Genomic DNA, 19,488 nt, shown 5'->3' on the forward strand with positions numbered 1-19,488 from the left:
TTTTTAATCGAATTTCATTTACATGGAATTTAAATATGATTACAACACTGAAATGACTATTGAAAGGTGCCCGTTATTTTTCGAACTTTCCTAAGCGATTTCTTGTTGTCAATTTCTGCAAACGTCAATGCACCTTGATATAATTCGAAATTTTATCGACTTCGCATTCTGACATTTGCAAAGCACGTGTGAATTATTTCTGTAACTCAAATGTTCTCAAAGAATGGATTGAACTAGTAATGATGTATGGTTATACTTTAACGTTCAATGTGATCACATCTTCCTATGTAAGCAGGAAAAATGCCAGGAAAAATGTTTCGTGTTTGCGGACCGCAGTCATCACCCAAAGGGGAATGAAGCAAATGATCCTGGTGATAACTGCCGTGAGCGCTTGTCATTAAAGAAAAACTCACGACGATGATCACTTGCAGCAACGCTCCCTGAAGCCCAGGCCGTTTCTACAAGAGCACGCAATTCATGGAAGTTTGTCCATTCCCGTGCCTTTATGAAAACTTTATCGTCATGGAGTATGAGTTTAAAATTACCCAAGTATATTATAAAGGCCGTACATCGGAGCAGTTAGAACAGGTTTAAGTGCTACAAATGTCCACAATCTCTTTAGGCGAGTGTTTACTGTTTGTTATCCGAGCGTCTGGGATTAAAATTACAATAGCGGCCCGCCATTTGCCTAGAAACGATGCTCCTAAATGTTCCCGAACGACCATTGCAGATCCAATTTAGCTTTGGGTATTAACGTCAAGTGCCTTTACATTCGTTTGTCAAATGAATGCAGCCTTGCATGAGCCCTTTAATGCTTGGCTTACAAAACTTCTGTTTAATAGTTGGATGGTCATATATTTTATCTGTGCCTCATTAGGTAAAACATGCCGTAGAAGATTAGACTTGAGGCAAAAATCAAACGATCTAGTGATAAGGCCCACAGGAGTGGCTCTTGAGCCTTGCTCAAACTCCAAGCGACTGGCCTGAACTTATCGCGACTCACTCGACTCGAGTCATTTAGGTGCTGGAACAAACATTTGCTAGTTCCTTGATGGCAGACCCTTACGGCCGTTACGACACTACCTCCTGCCAGCTCGCTACGCCGCCAATATCCTGCGATGAAGCTCTGCCATTACCATGCTGCATATTCCCATCGATGTACTGTTATTTCTGAGTTTTATTGCCCATATTATCTCGTACAGTATGCCTTTAACTTGCCATTTGGGCGCGTTTTGCTTACAGTAATGGCCCGGCCTCTGTGAGCTGGAAGAAGAGTCTTGGTGGACTGGAGTTGCGTGAGCGAAAGGAAATTTTGGTGCTGTAAATAGGCGCTGGCAGCCACGTGACTCATACGAACAGAAACTGCTCATAAAGCATCAGAATTGCCAGCAAATAATTCAAGATCATATGCTTTATAAAATTAAAAATTGAATAAGAATTTATTAACCAAATAAATGGAAGAAAACTCACCAAAACTTGCCTTATTTAACTTAATATTGTTTCTTTGGGGAGATAAACAGTTCCTGGAATGTCTATTTATTATTCCAAGCTGCGTTAAGTAATACCTGTTTTAGTACAGCATCAGGACTTGCATTAATTTAGCCCGTAAAGAAGCACCAGAGTCTCGTTGAAGTAATTGCGGACGTTGAGGTTTTGTTGGTCGTGGTGGAGTCGTGCGAAGCGGCCAACGAGAGCAAGAAGATCGCCTGCATGAGTGCCCGCAACGTCGTTTTTGAGCGCCTGGGCCTCGCTAAAAGCCAGTTTCGGCGCACTTGCACACAATTTAGTGCATATTAAGACATTACAATGGTCGTTCTGAACTTTTTACACCAAAAATAGAGCACATTCAACGTGAAAGTGACATGAACTTCCTGGTCTTGCTTGGAAACGCTCCATAGACGGTGAAGCGATTCCGTGCCTGCCATTTCCAACTGATATAGTCCAGGAGTTAACTTTAACTGGTAAAGATCGCCTTCGCTGTCTCCTGCATTACCCGCCTTCCGTAATATATAAGACACCCGATGCAATTAAAATTACAATTTTTGGGAGATCTTGAGTTTATTTAATCTAGATTAACCATTAGCTATATATTATTCTACCAGCTTAACCCGAGTTTGCTCGGAAAAGTATGTCTCAGCTAATTGCAAATAACATTTATCCTAATCCTTAAATCCGTTTTAATTTTATATTTCTAAACTACAATTCTCTAATGAAAAATGAAGGCCATGCAAACCCGCATCGAAGGCGGAACTCCAATGCAGTCAAATCCTGTTAGAAATTAAAAGAAAACTTGAAATTCATATTTTTTAATAATATTTACCAACCAGCGAGAACAAATGATATTTTAATTTTTAAACCTAATAGCATTCCACTACTCTTAATAAATTTCTGGTATTTTTCACAGCGAAAAATGATGTATGAGTACCTGGCACGGCAAAGATAAATAACACGCAAAACTTGATAGAAATATCTAAATTATACGAATATTTTCCAAGAGAATTACTATAAAGTTGAATATTTGTTAGAATGGCATTCTAGCCGTGCTTGAGATGTGTTCAAATGCTAATGTATGATTAGATGCAGGCTTCTGGACGTGTTTTGTTGCGAAATAAGAAGGAATAAGGATTTTAGTGAATGGAAATTCTTAATAGCCGACATTTTACTCCATTCTACCAATGCACCCTTTTTCAAACGAATGTTCTTTCTTTCCTCCTCTTGGTAAATTCTAAAACAAATTCCTGGCTGCTGCAATTCAATCTAAATAAAATTTTACTCAAATTTCCATGTAACTATAGGGATATTCGAGGCCCATAAATCAAATAATTTATTACCCGATGAAAATGTTATTATTTTTATATTGTTTAATTTCCTAAATTTTTGAGGGCTGTTCGGAGAGATGCCATCTCGAGAGAAGTTATCCGTTGCAGCACTTATATAGCAGCGATCTTGCTTAACATGCGCACTCTTACTTCCTTTTTTGAGCTCTGCAGCTTTTTAAAGATCTTAATATGGTACAGTTCTCATTTTAATACGAGGCCTTTTTGTCGGGGTAACTGCTGTAAGTTCTTTACCTTAACTACCCGGGAGATTTTTATATCTGGAAAAAGTTTTAGACCATGGGCCGTTCTCGGGCGAAAATGGTTCCGGCAAGACTGCCTTCGGAAGTCAAATGCAACCCAATGATAATCTGGCAGATGCATTAAAGCATATAGAAGTATATAATTGCACAAAAAGTGCCTTCTCGTGAAGGCGTTGAGAAAATTGCCCAGATAAAGTAAAGAAAAAAATTAATTTATTAATAAACTGAGAAGCTCGAAAAGCTAGTCAAGGGTGAGAATTTACGTTTTCGGTTACCTTGTGAATTACGAAGGGATTGGAATTAAAGAGTAGAACAACTCGATGTTTATTCAACGACCGAGTAGGTGCAATCCAAGACATGGACGTAGAATACGTAGACTACGGCATATAAGTGAAAAATGACTAGCGCAGTTTCACTGGTTCTCCATGAATATACAAAGGCAGTTACACAAATTGCCCATACCTAGAACACTTTTGCTAATTGAGTTCATTGGTTCTGTTAAATTATTGATCGGCTGAACCATATATTAGGTCCAAAAAGTTAGTATATCAACTTAATACCACTTTCAGACAATGCAAGGTGCGAAGTGTTTAAGGTCCATACCTTGACTACGAGTCTTCATGCGGCGAGTCTTTGTAACGCTGAGCAGTGATTATTTCAGTCCGAAGAGGGGATTAAATTCAGCGTCTAATGGCTGCACAGGCATCGGCTGCCGCTATTACCATCAAGTTACTTTTAATTACAGGCATTTGGAGGGCGTTTATTTCAGTAATGAGAAGCTGTTCCGGGGATACTGCTCCGCCTCGGCTCCATTGCTCTCCAAAGAGATCTTACCGACACCGTCTGGGGAAAAACTCAAAATTTGTAGCTTGCGAGCCTTAAGAAGTGGAAAGAATCCAATAAATTTGTGCCCGATTTCAGCCTCACTCAAATAAAATGGCTTAAGTTTTATGGCTGATTCAACGGAGAGAGAAACTTGAACTCGATTTTCTGGTGCTTTTAACACTGACATGAAACGAGTATGAAATGACATCAGCATAGGTACCAATTTGAACTTTTTAATATTATGTATGTATATTTAATTTATCGTCGTTGTAGTAATGAAGGATCTGTGCTGAAAACAATATTACCGAACGGACTAAAAGAGACTAAATATATAGAGACTTACAACGCTGTTGATGAATGTTCTTTATCGCATTACGCATTAGAGACCATGCATTAAACCTTAGGCGGTGCTGTTGTGACAGATTATGAAAGGCCTTGATTGAATTAAAATGAACGGCAGATTTTCCTGAAAGAATATATTGCTATTCATCCTCCGTAAATGTCATTCCCGACGCATCTCCTAAAAAACATAAAATAAAGAGAGGAAGGTTCTGCGCTGAAAACTGGCTTGAGTAATTCAAACCTTCCTGTTATGTTTTCTAACCAATTATTGACCAGAGTTCTGACTAATTTAAACGCTGGGGTCGGCTGTAATCTTTAAGCTTTTTTTTTATTTGAAGAAAAATACTCCTTACATAAGTTCTACGAATAAAAATGATGTGGAGGCCTCGTCGTCTTTAGTTTTGTGTAGGAAGGTATAAACTATAGAGTAAACTAATAGTTCAACCTGAATGATTTTTTTCAAAAACCTGTGCTAGATATTCGCATGATAATCATATTAATTGAACGTTACTAATCAAGAAGGCAATTATAAAACTACCAAGACCTTAAGAAATAAAATTATTTTCACTCTACAAAACTTCATTTATACAAAAAGAGTGAGCCAAGCTCTGGATAAGACGAACTGAAGCAGAATTGTGCATCAAGTCTGTGGTGGCCCGGGTTATGAATACTGACGTCTCCCCGCGGTTCTGTGAAGCATGGGGAGTGGTGATGTGTGGGGAGTATCATATGATATGTATGTATATTTACAGTGGCAAGTGGAGAGCGAAGCAGACACCTAAAGTGGCAAGAAAAGTAAACCAATACTCTCACGTCCGGGTCAAGAGAGCACAAAAATTGGCAGGGACAGGGGCTGCTCGGTCTGTCCAGCGCACTAAGGGGATCTTCTGCTCGGCCTATGAAACAGGTAAAGTGCCTATTGAATTTCACCGGCTCAAAAGCATATTTTTTCCATTCTGTGAACAATAGAGGCTGGAAGTTTAGGAACGTTATTCAAGAGAAGTAAGTTAAACCTGGAGAGTAAGTCCCGAAGATCCGAAATCTTTGTGTATAAATTGAATTTGCCAATGTTATAGTAGTTGTTATAACTGAAATAATAAAATCAATTTATGATATTGTAAGTTGGACCATTCAAGTATAGAAGGCCCAGCGTTCTTAGAAAGCAAGGAGCTATTTATCGCGGGTCTCTGGTCCCGCGATAAATTTACATTTTCGGAATATATAAATTTAACATTAATGACGGTTTTGGATTTACACAGTTTCAGCAGAATATTAAAGATTTGAATTAACGTTGAAAATGTTTGATTTGTTCAAATAAGCGTTTCACCGGTTATGGGAATTGATCTTTTTCCACGATTTATACAAAAGCAATTAGTTTCTGCTTTCAAATCCCATGAAAAATTACCTCATATTTTGGTTTTTATTGCACGCTTTATTCATTATTTCTTCATGGAAATGTGAAACTGTGCGAATGTCAAAATATAATAAAGTACAAATAACTACCTTATGCAATTGTTCATAATAATATAAAATCTGAAAATATGATTAATTAATTTTAGGGTCGGATTTCAACGAGGACGCAAAACCAGCGCAACGCTGGTGTGTGCTGTTGGTGCCACGGATTCCGGGGCTGCGGTCGCGCTTTACGTCACTCAGTATAAATTTGGTCGAGTTAATTGAGATAAACTCGACAATCTGGTGCCATGCACAGCAGCTTCTTCTTCATTAGCTGCCATTTTCTGACCCTCAGTCGCGTAACAAACAGCATCAAAGAACCCTATAACCCCTCCCACCATCTTCCCAAGGTATATGCAAGCCAATTGTGACTGAACGCCTTTGCGGACAAGCGTTCGAAAATTTTGAACTTAATTGAAAACTTAACGTAAAACTTAACTTAATTGAAAACTTAAACACAGTATAAAAAAATCACTCGTATACATTACAGAGTAAGTGATCAAAGATCTCGTCGATCTCTAGCTAGCTGCTACAAAAAATCTCAGCGCATAAGATTGCCACTGTCCTGCAAAATTAAGCCTCAACAAACAAGTTTTAAAACAGGCGAGCAGTTCGTGCTCGAGTGGGCTTGAAGGGCGTACAAGAGTGCGCGTTATAAGCTTTAATTAGAGCAGTGGCAGTAATGGTAACGAGCTTACTATATCTGCGAGGATGGAGCGTCTAATGTACTGGCTAACCCGCCAAACTATGCAAGGCGCCATTTTTAGCGAGATTACTGCTACAGCATCGTTGCCCTTGCATTGAATGCGGAGTTTTGCCAACGCGCCTATCTTGCTCCTGTATGGAACTTATTCATGTTTCATTGAATCCGGCGAGTAGTTTCTGGTGGAACCCCTTAGACAGCACAGAACTTAGTAACACGAGGCAACAAAATTCTATACAAAAATATACATACATTCTATACAAAATAACTTTCACATTTTCTGAATATATCAGCATTCGAGTGAATATTAATGAATATGGTCTCATTTTAGGCAAAAAAAAAACTTCACTTGAATTTCACAATAATTTTTAATAGAAAAGCTATAGATAATTCTTATGTTCAGATTTCTTCTAAATTAGCATAATTAGAATTGAAATTCTCAAAGATGAATCTCCCATAGCTGGTGATTCACTGAGCCTCCTTTTATAATTTATTTATTTCTCGTATTAAATATTGCAAAAGCCAAAGAAAATCGGGGGTAGGGGAGAAAGACGAATCTAGTCCTCTATAAAAAATAAAAACGAAGCTAGAAAAAAAGGCTTCAAGAGTTTAAATATTTGCATTACGAATCGAATGATGAATCAAAAGGTGTATCACATCACCTTTTGCACTCTATGTTTTGTAGCTCGTAAATGGAAAGAAGCGATAAATTTTTAAACCCCCTTTCTTCTGTTTTCGTTTCACTTCACTTTCTAATCCATTTTCTGAAAAAGTTCATACTAACCAATTGTGTTTGTAGCAGTGTTTTACGAATATGTATGAATATATTAAAGATTTTTTCGAGGGTTAGAGCCTTCCTGATCCAATTTCGGAAGTAACAGAAAACCTTTTCAGGCAGACACTTTGAAAAATGATTGGCGAATTCAACCATGAATTCATTCGCTGATCAGAAATTATCTTGCACCACAACAGTAGCAGAAAAATAACAATGTGGTATTTAAATAAATTCGTACATAAACTTTTTAACGGACTTTGTATTGAAGTTCATGAAACATTCCCAATGCCTCAATGGACACATGTTACCACTGGCACATATAAGTAAATGACCTCTGTATTTGGTGCCATATTACATTGATATTGGTATCTAAAATCAAAGTCACCACATCAAAATGGCAACTTTGTTAGATTTCTTCTTGTTCACAGCCCTGGAGCATAAATGTATAATTTTTACACCTGTGTTGAGTGTATTTTAGTAAATGATCTTAATCCGACAAGTTTCTTCATGTTTTTTTTCTACTAGCGCGTGCTTTATATTGTCCATTACTGTCGCAATAACCATGCTAACCGGTTTAATATCCTTGCATTTAGAAATTGTCTCATCCCCTGCTCACTATCAATAAACCTGATACACCGTATCGCATCAGCTTAATTCATCAAAGAGTCCTTGGGAATCTTTTATAGTAACGATAGATACGGATTATTCTTTGATCTACTACAATGCATGGAGTTATTTGGAGTTATTTTACCAAAAAATAAAATTGATTTTACCACCCGGTCAAAGATACCCCCAGAGCTGGGGTAAAGACCAGCGATTTTTTTTAATTACATCGAAACTATGAGAGGCAGGAGCCAGCAATTTATGGTGAGTAAAGCTAGAGTATAGACCTGTATTTTGCATGTTTCAATTTAAGTTTAACTTATGGTATCTAGTAAAAAATGGCATCATTTTGAAAAAAAGTGGTCAAAGTTACCCCAGTTTACAGTATTTAAAATTTAATTAGGAAGTACCCCTATCATAAATTTTAGCCAGCCAACACAATTGAGAAAAACTAAATCACGGAATTTGTCCAGAAAAAATGACCGTCTGGCAACCCTGCTTAAAAAAGTACAAAAAATGAAATAATAGTACAAGATGAAGCAATCGTAGTCAATGTGTTAAACATCTATAAAGATGTTTGGCTGCTAGAACTCACAGCTATGAAGGACGTTTGACTGCTAAGTAGACTCACCAGGTCAACCCTTGTGAAATGCTTCAGAAAGTTAATTGGCCATTGTAATAACAATTAACAACACATTGCAATTTCTCTGTGAAAACACTAAAGAGAAAAAATATAACTCAGTACTCACAGCAGTGAGTGACTGAGAGCGCATTTTCTCATTGACAAAAACATGAAGTCATGGACAAACAGACAGATGGACACAGACAGACAGATGGACACAGACAGACAGACAGACACAGATAGACAGACAGACAGACATGGCAAGCACAATAGTGCATTTTCTCCATAAGTGAGAAAATGCTGTTGCCGGCGCTATGGAATGCTTATGTCGGGTTCTTTAGTCTCTGGCAACAATTTAGGAGAATGAAAGTTTTCTTCTTGCTATGGATGTATTGTAATTAAATATTGCAAAAGCCAAAGAAAATCGGGGGTAGGGGAGAAAGAGTCCCAAGACTTTCCAGTCCTCTATAAAAAATATATCAAGAGTCCCAAGACTTTCAAGTCCTCTATAAAAATAAAAACGAAGCTAGAAAAAGGCTTCCAAAGTCTAGATATTTGCATTACGAAACGAATGACGAGTCTCTCTATGTAGCTCGTAAATGGACAGAGGAGATTCACTTCACCTTTTAAGTCATTTTCTCAAAAAATTCATACGAACCAATTGTGCTCGTAGCAGTGTTCCAGGAAGAAGTATGAATATAAAAAATATTTTGTGAGGGTTAGACCCTCTTTAATTCCCTTTCGAAAGTAACAGAAAACATTTCCATGCACTCTGAAAAATCCTTAGTGAATGAATTCATCCCCTGATCAGAAATTATCTGCTGCATCACAGTGGGTGGGCACCTCAGTGGGCACATATTTCCTACTGGCACATATAAGTAAAGATCTTTGTATTTGGTGTTATATTACGTTGTTTTGGTATCTAGAATCGAAGTCAGCACATCAAAACGGTAACTTTATTAGATTTTTTCGTGTTCACAGCCCTGCAGCATGAATATATAGTTTTCACATCTGTGTTAAGTGTGTTTTAGTAAATTTTCAGAGGTTGTAACCAGCAACGCAAAAACAATGACTGCATGTCGTGAAGATTGCTCAGGATTGAGTCCCTAAACATTATATAATTAAATCATTGTTCGCCTGCGACGGTATCAAAGTGCATGCAACTTTCTTAAGAATTAGTCACGAGTTAATAATAAATGCCACAACAGGCACGTGAAGGGTAATCAAACAATACTTATTACGCCTGCTTATCACAGTACTCAACCAAGAGCTAGCTAAGACGTTGCTATTGTCATATCGACATCATGCGTCCCCTGTTCCAAGTGTAAAAATTCTCATCCTACATAAGTCCAGTATATTAATTGAAAGTAAATTAGTTAACATCTAATTCGCTACAATAATTTTGACTTTTTAGTATTACAGAATATTAACACGTTGACTACGTTATGGTACATATGCGTACCACGAAATGTATTTCTCCAGGACGTTGTGGTACATAATTCAGGTTGCCTAAAATTGGCCAAATCCGAGAACAAAAAAGGCCGATAACTCAAAATATACTAGTTTATTTGTAGGTTTCACTATAAAAATTCCATTAATTTTCTTTTAGCAGTATTTAAAATTTAATTAGGAAGTACCCCTATCATAAATTTTAGCCGGCCAACGCAATTGAGAAAAACTAAATCACGGAATTGGTCTGGAAAAAGTGACCGTCTGACAACCCTGTATAAAAACAGTACAAAAAATGAAATAATAGTACAAGATGAAGCAATTGTAGTCAACGTGTTAAGGACGTAGTTAGTTGCTTTCCAAGATGTAGCGTCGACAGACCAGCTGCCCTGAGTGCACTCACAGCCCACCCGTCAGACCAGGCACTAGCTTTCCTTGGTACACACACAGCAATCGTTTCGTCTTTTAATATCGCGATAATTTACCCAGTTCCTATGATTCGATGAGCACTGTCTTAAACCGACATTTTTCTTCATGTTTTTCTACTAGCACTTGCTTTATATCGTCCATCACCGTCTCACTAACCATGCTAACCAGTTTAATCTCCATGCATTTAGAAATGAAGCTTACTATCAACAAACCTGATATACCGTATCGCATCAGCCTAATTCATCAAAGAGTCTTTGGGAATCTTTTATAGTAACGATAGATACGGATTATTCTTTGTGACTTGAGCTGTTACAAAATAGTGATAATTTATCCAAGTTGACTGGTCATTAGGTAGGTATTGACAAGCGCCAAGATGCTCCAGACAAATACGGTGCTAGAAGGATATCTGGATACTGGACCGATGTCTGCGAAAACCTGAGGCTGTAATGAAAAGCTATACAATTCTGTCATTTAATGAGATAAGAAATATATAACAGCACCGTAACGATTGGGTCGATCGTAGATCAGCTTTTATTCCCTTGATGAATATGATATATGCTTCAGAACCTTTAGGACTCTTTTGAATGTAGGAGTTAACCAACGTTTGCAGTGCAGTTTATTATATATTATGCGGCCAACCTCGGCAATTATATATGCAATTAATTATTTTTCAATTATATGCAATTAATTGACAAATACAATTGACATGCGGATCACAGATGACATGCGAGGAAGATCTGCACAGTACAATTCTCTGTGAATAAGCTTGCGACAATTACATATGGCAGATGTTTCGAGATCACCAGGCGGTGTTTCGAAAATTCGAATAGAAACGCACGCTAATTTCGCGCCACTGCGGGGAAAAAAACAACTATCAATGTTGTCAATATTACTGAAACGACCACCTTAAGTAGAAATTATCCATCGTACAATCGAAAATGAAGTAAAACAGGACGTATTTTTCAGTGACAATAGCAGTTATAGCGGAAAAATGAATAACGGTTTACTAAGATATCAAAAAGAAAAAATATATATCCGGAAGGCACAAAATAAAATATTTGCGAGTTTCACCAATGTTAAATGTCTTAAGTAATATCCATGTCATTGTTAAGAAATTGTCCATCACCTACAGAGAATGGGAGATATCAAATGGCCATCGCGCTGCAACAGGCGTAAATAGAACCTCGTTAGTATCACAATAATGAAGAACGGAAGGGCATAAAATCCGTACACAACAAATTAACCCCACAGCTGAGAATGATAGTCAAACAAAGCGAGTCCTCAGGTGGGGCGTGCAGTAAAACGCTCCAGGCGAATACTAAACCCTTCAGTCCTAGTGATAAGCATCATAAGTACTGAACGGTATTCAGATTTAACTACATCCTTCTTAAGTTCATAACAAGTTGCAGACGATGAAAGTAACAGTAAGAATCGACAGAACTAGAAACGGACACACAACGGCTACCGTTAAACGGGGTAATAAGGGACGATAGGGGTAATATGGGACAGTCCTCCAACATTTTGTAGAAATTTTGTGGCAGCTAAACTAATCAAAATATTGCAAAACTGAAAATAGTGGCATAAAGTTCAACATTTTTACTATCTATGCGGCATAAAGCAAGTTGAGAAATCTTACATTTATTACCTCTAAAAAATCCCTGAAAAAAAGTGTGAAAAGTGAGATTTTGGAAAATAACCTCTGCTAAGGTCTGTAGCAGATAAAAAATTTGCCACATTAAAAAATTTTAATTTTATTTCAAGTGTCCCTTATTACACCATTTACAGATTAATTCTGGAGCCTTTTATATTGCGTCTAGCACCTTACTAATAGCATATGGAATTTTTTTGAGATGCCCTACAATAGCCCTCGCAAAGACCTTTAAAACGAGCCCAAACTTGTTTATGAAATGTTTCCTGGTAAGAAGTTATTAACAAAAAACTCTCAAAACCGTCCCTTATTACCCCGTTTGACGGTACCCATATACATTATTAACATATATAGCTATGGTATGTGTACTATTGGTCTCCATTAATCAAACGTTCTAATATGAACAATTAAATCCTGACGAAATATTAAATCGTGACGAAGAAAACAATAACTTATGACATTTTGCAAATTCAACCAAATTGTAGCAATCATATTCATCATTTGAATCCGCAGTTTCTAATCCGCTTAATCCTTCAGGCGCAAAATTTTTCATACTCACTGGCACTTCGTTTGCATTTCTATAAACGCTTTCTTCCCTAAAAACGTTAAATTGAGTCAAAGGCAACAAATTATGATCACGATCTACGTTGTCATGCGGAGCCATATTTTCCCTAGGAACCAAATCACTTCCAACGTAGGGAGTCATAGATGAGTATTTTTCTACGCAAGCAGCGATTTTTACGGAGGCTTCATCAACCAGTTCCTGATTACCTACATTATGCCTTGGAACTCCGTTGCTGGCACCAGATTTTTTGCATAAACTGCTTTTATTTCGTTTTTTCTTTGGCCTGTCGCCACTAGTCCCGGCTTCAGAAAACGAACCAGGTGATCGTTGTCTTCGTCGCCGCTTGCGACTTTCTTTTAAATTCTTGTCTCCAGATTCATTTCGTCCGGAGGAGTCTGTTCCATAAGTACATGATGAAGAAGATAGGTTGATCTGACTGTTGGCAGTTACAAAATTTACGTTGTCAAGAAACGATCCTGCTGAGAGACAAGAGACATACTCTCCAGTCATCGCAGATGCATCTATGGACGCAGCATCGCTTCTCAAAACTCGTTTACGACGAACGCGGGACAACTTGCTATCAAAAGAGACGTTTTTCTTCAGGTAGGAGTTACAACCACGTCGCAAAACATCAAAAGTTTCAGGCGTCATTGGGCCGTGCTTAGAAGGCGCATGTTCAGGTTCTTCCATATGGCCACATGCAGAGTAAAAACTTGCAGCAGCATCATCAGCGGTATTTACGGCTCTTCGATCCCAGTAAGCGGAAGGAGACTGAATTTTCTTCACGACAATTTCGCTATTCGGGCTATCAGCTGATTTATTCACGTCAGCCGGTACAGCCGAGTCGGCATGCAACCTAAAACTGGAGTTCCCAGTCGTTTCAGTCGGGCTGATAACTGAATTAAGCGATATTTCCTTTGCTTTAACTGAAGACCTTAAATTTCTTACGGGACATGACACCGAATCTGACGATGAATGAGAAGACGGGACTTTCCTCGAGCAGTGGAACGATGACGAGGCTGAAGCATAAGAAGAAGACGAAGAAGATAGCGATGACTGAGTAGGTAAAGACACCGGTATGACTGCTCCTGAACTGGCGTTGCACCCAATGCATGGATCTGATCCGTAGCTCGGTTCATGCGAACAGATCTCGCCCGGTGAGGTCTCTTGAAACAACTCGGACATCTGAAGTAATTCGACATTTTCACTTTCATTATGAGGAACAGAGATTGGCTCTGTGCAACGTTCGACAACTTTCTCATAGCCATCACTACTAACAGACGTTACGTTTACAGGAGAAAGTTTGAGCTGTTTTGTCTTAGCCAAAAATTTGGTCCACTTTCGTTTCCGCTTCTGTGCTCGACAAGGAAGCTGGGAAATAGGATTTGGTGAGCAAGTAGAAGGCGCGGCTGATGATGAATCTTCGGCAGTGACATCAGCGAGTGCCGCTTCTTCAGGTGCAGTTTCCTGCCTAAGAAAACGATTGCAATTTCCAGCGACCGAGTTAGAAACTCTAGCAAGTTCATCATTTGGTTGAGATCTTGTACTACACACAGAGTTTTCCTCCAAATTTATTACTTGAAAATTTTTAGAGCAAGAAGAAGAAGAGGATGACGTATAGCTCGCCCTAGAAGTACAAGATCCAGGAGATGCAGGCTCTGTGTCGATGTCTACTTCAAGTTGAACAGGAACAAGGTTTTCCAGATGTGTGGAAACCTGAGGTTTGCAGGGACCGAGATGAGTTTTGATCAGTGAGGGTTGACTGCAAACGCACTCGAAAATAGAAGGAATAGCAGAGGTCTCTTCTTTGGCGATGCTACTGGCACTCGCAGGTAAGTTTAATTTTGGAAACATTGCTTGAATTTGTTGAGAAAACTTCAATTTATTTTGATCATGTGAGATACAGATACCGAGTTCAGAAGGAATGGATTCTAAATTTGGCCTAGAATTTTCAGAGAGACACGTATAAGTTGAAGCTCCAGCTTGTAAATGAGTATCAGTAAATCGTGATGTCTGATATGAAGATGTTCTCGCTATTTCCTTAAGATGATTGGATACAACAGTAGAGGTATTTTTCCCTGTAGGACAGTTACTAACGACGGCTTTCTGGGAAGTTATAACATTAGTTTGTAATTCTTTTGAGATAGTTTCTTTCTTTTTATATCCGGTTTTCCATCGTTTCTTTACCCTTTGCCGCTTTCTTTTAACTTGATCCTGCACAGGACCAGGCTGTGCTGCAAGGTCCGTCCGAGATTTGACTGCGCTCGAGACACCGCGGAAGTTATCCCGATCAAAAAGCAACGGGCGACTGCCTAGCCTTTTTAAACTACTCCTCGTTGCATTATTATAGAAGCCCTTCGCTCTCGGCTTATGGGACAACGCATGGCTATTTCCTCCGAGCGAAGATGTGCTCGCAAGCACGTACTTTTTTAAATCTGAAGGCAGCAGAGATTTCATTGCAGCAGCAGTGGAAGTCGACGCAGATATTTCCTTCAAATTCGATACCGTGGGCCCCAGAAGTGCCATGATGATGCTCTGTGACAGAAATAAAACATTATAAATTAAAATAAGAATACCTACATGTGCAGAGATATCCGTTAGCAGAATTAATTTGAAAGCACCAGGTTGGTGAAAGTATTAACTGCATTTGCAAATAGGATTTAGTTGTTGCTGTTGCCTCTCTCACGTCATGAAAAGAAAGCATATACTCCCGAGTCGTACGTAAGCGTTTTTGCAGAACAATAAATTAAATGAGCATTGATTATCCATCAACTAAGTTTGTTTTCCCTCTTGTTTCAAACAAATAAAGTAAACTAAAAATTCGAGATGCTTCGAGGCTCGGATGTCTATTAACTAACAATAAGTTACATGGTTATACACTGGGGCCAATCGTATATTAAAAAAGAAAATAACTCAATTCTAGGAGTCGTACATCGAGATTTCAAAAGACAAATGATATTCAATGGGTAAAGCAGTAAGTATTTATTATGCAGCAAATTATTTTTAAATTAGAACGTGCCCCAAGAATACTACCTATCGAAGTTTGAAGATAATGGCGTTGTGGACGATTTATTGAAATGCAACTTTTCAAATTTTTTTACAATGAAATGTAAGATTCGGAAATTAGGGAAATTAGTATCGTTGGGATCTGGATAGTTAGTTACATTGCTATATATTGGCCTGCATACATACACTAGACATATGGTATATTTCGAGTAGGTTTTGATTCAAAAACAATGTTTGCTTCACACGAGTACGCAGCCGGTAGCCACAAATTCAACTAGAGTTGAATATATAGCAGTCTAAACATGCAGACTATAGTAGTCTAAACAAGCACAGCTACACTTTGCTTCAGAGCTACGCTGCCGCAAAACACATTTTGGCATTTCATGTCCGCAACTACGATCCAAGTCAGTAGAGTCTTCATGCAAGCTGTACCCCTGCATACACATACCTCCACACTTGCACCCTCTTCTCCACCAAGCTGCAGCCAATGAGGTTAGGTTAGGTTAGGTTAGGTCCGGTTTCGGTAGAGAGTCGGATTAGGTGTGGAGGTGGACGCACGCTGGGGTTTAGCCTCCATGAAGACTATGGTATACTGACTGGAGTAGTGGGCTGAGGGTTTACGGCGCCAATGGTTCTAAACCCTTAACTTCAAAGGCTACTCTACTCAGTAGCATACTTGCGCAATGCTGGCCACTAACATGCAATCCATAACATAAAATAGAGCTAAGTAGCAAGCAGCAGGAGAGAAAATTCCTTCTCTGAAGCAACTTTTTACGCTCTAGTTTTGTTTAGTGGGGTTATGGTAACAAGACTACATTAATCGTCAGGACAACGTGCAATTAATGTCGATATCTTCAATTAAAAAGTAGAAGTAAATGTTGAAAAGACATATACCAGGAGTGATAACCAACTGAATGAAAAATCTTATTCTTATATGTAAAATTGGCAGTTTGAAATTCACAGCCTTATAAACTGAATCATGATAGAATTCAGTATAGCAATAATACATTCTAAGATAATGTACAGTTAAGTAATGCAACCATTTTTAGAACAACAGGTTTCAATTAAATGATTACAAAATTGAATACTTATAATCAATACCAGATTACATCCGTCATTTCAAATAGATTTGTTATTCCAGTGGCTCATAATTTTTACAGTTTACAATTCCTAGCTCTCCTTCATACCTATGCAAGAAGTAGCAAGCAGTAGGAGAGAAAATTTCTTCTCTGAAGCAACTTTTTACACTCTAATTTTGTTTAGTGGGGTTATTTTTAGACCTGATTTTTCTTTTTTACACATTTCAATGATACCTACTGGTACATTCTTATACAAGAGCAGATATACAATCATGCACATAATAACAGGTACAAATACATTTTGGCATTAGAATCTTCAAAGCAAATGACAGGCCTCATGGGTTTCATTAGTGAGTTGAATGAAGCTCATTTGAGATATGTACTGAAATGTGTCATCATCAGGATACACAATAGAAATACATTAAAACAAACTACCTTTTTATGGTTTGTAAAACAATGATACTCATGAATGAAAAGAAATGCTTGAGACCCACAATCAAGAACTAAGTACTCCTGACCTGAATCACAACAGACAATCTTATGTAAGGATCATCAACAAAAATCAACAGCTACTAATCATCCCAAGCACATCAAAAGTACCGTGCAGCCGTTGGAGAGCCAATCAAAGCCTGCAAATTTGCTCCAGTTCTGCTTGCAGGACGTTCACAGACAGCAACCATTGGATGAAGATGGCAAGAAGCAGATCGCAAAGCATCTCTTCCCAAAGGTACCACTTGTAAGTCTGTGAACAAGAGGATTGTTAATGTACGACAATAAAAACGGGATATTTTGGGTCATAAAAACCCATGGTTAGTCTTAAATAAATTGATGGGACAGATAAACCAGGTTAAATAAAAAACCTGTATGTATATAATAGAGTAAAACTTTTTTAATGTTTAGCTTCTAGAGCTCACAGCTATAAAAGATGTTTGGCTGCTAGAGCTCACAGCTATACAAGATGTTTGGCTGCTAGAGCTCACAGCTATACAAGATATTTGGCTGCTAGAGCTCATAGCTGTACAAGATATTTGGCTGCTAGAGCTCACAGCTATAAAAGATGTTTGGCTGCTAAAGCTCACAGCTATACAAGATGTTTGGCTGCTAGAGCTCACAGCTACCGTATACAGGATGTTTGGCTACTAGAGCTTAAATATCTATCTATAAAGATGTTTGGCTGCTAGAACTCACAGCTATAAAAGAAGTTTGACTGCTAGAGCTTACAGCTATGAAAGATGTTTGGCTGCTAGGTAGACTCACCAGGTCAACCCTAGTGAAATGCTTCAGAATGCTAATAGGCCATTGTAATAACAATTAACAACACATTGCAAGTTCTCTGTGAAAACACTAAGGAGAAAAAATATAACTCAGTACTCACTGCAGTCAGTGACTGAGAGCGGATTTTCTCGTCAACAAAAACGTGAAGTCACAGACAGACAGACAGATGGACATGGCAAGCACAATAGTGCATTTTTTCCATAAATGAGAAAACGCACTAAAAAGATGACACATGGGTTATTGCATTAAGAAAAACAAACCATAAAACAAATGCAAACAAATTGATCCATTATGATTATGATAGGGCTAGCTGAAAGAATTGCACAAATCTTTATTGGCTGAACAAGCAGCATCAAAAAGTAGCTTAAAACTTTTCCCTCTGCTAGCTGATTTTTTCTTTTTTTAAAACACTAAAGCTTGAAAAGGAGTTACATTACACCATAAATCAAACTTGCATTGCTAGCCATTAAGCCTAATTAAACAATAATGAGAGCCTGAACTTACACCGTGTAAAGGTGATACACTCAGTTTTGGCTGGGTTAATAGTGAAATCCCACTCAAGCAATGTATAGCAGTCCCAGGTGCTATTGAAAGTCATTTACAGTGGAGAGGTTAGAAAACACAGCATCAGATAATTGCCTTCTCCATAAGTAAGGTACCGGGTACCTACATGCTCATTTCCAGTCTTGCAACCTGGTCTAGAGCACCAAGATGAAGCATTAAACCCCAGACCCCTTCTGTGTGGAACTAAGACTATGGTTTCCAGAAAGTATATCAACTGTGAGTTAATTAACAAGGCCCTCTATTAGTTTGGTAATACATAGCATGAGTAAAATTGGGTAGTAAGATGATAGGTCAATAGGGGACTTGTATGGTGGCTTGTCTTTACAAGGATGGTAAATCTCCATGCATGAAGAGCTGTGATTGAGCAACCCAGGAGCCAAACTTCATAGTCTGTTTGGAGGTGCTGCAACCTTGCATTATGGACCATTTCATGGCCAGCAGACTGAGCAGAAGATATTTTTAGTATACCTTTGTGCCTTGTCATATCTAAAAAAAAAACATTATATGCTGATGGATGCTCCTCACTCACTGCCCTGAGAATTTACGTCAGTCTGACGTCAGTCATGAAAATATCCGGTCAAATGAAACAATATTAGATCTTCTATGAACAAGGCACAAAAAGGAAAAGAATCGGCGACAGGCCACATCAGGCCTACACTGCAGTGCCGAGATCACTATGTTATGTTATATAAGGCTCACCAGCAGGGTGAGAAGCCCTCAGGCTGGCATCACCTATGAGTGAAGAGTGAAGTAATGGACTGCTCCCCTTTTTTGATAGTTTACCAATTCTCCTCCATACCTTGGTAGTTGGTGGCTTGGTCATGGGAGTAAAATAGGAAATGCCAGAGACCAAGTCATTAAAGCACTCCTTTTTTGCTTTCTTAATTCATCATTTCACCAGAGCTTCTGTGCTCTGGAGTGCTATTGATTAGTGTGGGGGTAATTCATAACTTTGTTAAATGTTAATGTAGTGCATCTTTGTTTGACTATCCAGCACTGGATCATTTCATCATGGCTTTGGGCATTTTGAACATATTAGTTATCAGGTTCTTTTGAACACGCTTCTGCA

General features: G+C 38.4%; 1 protein-coding gene across 3 annotated transcripts; it reads right to left on the reverse strand.

Moving 5' to 3' along the window:
* Positions 1-12,206: 12,206 nt before the first annotated feature.
* LOC108669152 lies at positions 12,207-19,148 on the reverse strand. Of its 3 annotated transcripts, none has more exons than XM_018156450.2 (3): positions 19,119-19,148; positions 17,181-17,322; positions 12,207-15,030 (listed from the first exon to the last, which is right to left on the reverse strand). In XM_018156450.2, exon 3 carries the CDS (start codon positions 15,019-15,021, stop codon positions 12,325-12,327), a length of 2,697 nt encoding a protein of 898 aa, XP_018011939.1. In that variant the 5' UTR covers positions 15,022-15,030; positions 17,181-17,322; positions 19,119-19,148; the 3' UTR covers positions 12,207-12,324. The 3 variants fall into 3 exon arrangements, with proteins under 3 accessions (XP_018011939.1, XP_018011938.1, XP_018011940.1); XM_018156449.2 differs by lacking the exon at positions 19,119-19,148 and adding an exon at positions 17,838-17,928; XM_018156451.2 differs by lacking the exon at positions 19,119-19,148 and adding an exon at positions 17,838-17,928 and having other exon boundaries at positions 17,154-17,322.
* Between the last annotated feature and the right edge of the window lie 340 nt (positions 19,149-19,488).

Source organism: Hyalella azteca, unplaced genomic scaffold, assembly GCF_000764305.2.
Source record: "Hyalella azteca isolate HAZT.00-mixed unplaced genomic scaffold, Hazt_2.0.2 contig17848, whole genome shotgun sequence".
Lineage (NCBI taxonomy): Eukaryota > Metazoa > Arthropoda > Malacostraca > Amphipoda > Hyalellidae > Hyalella > Hyalella azteca.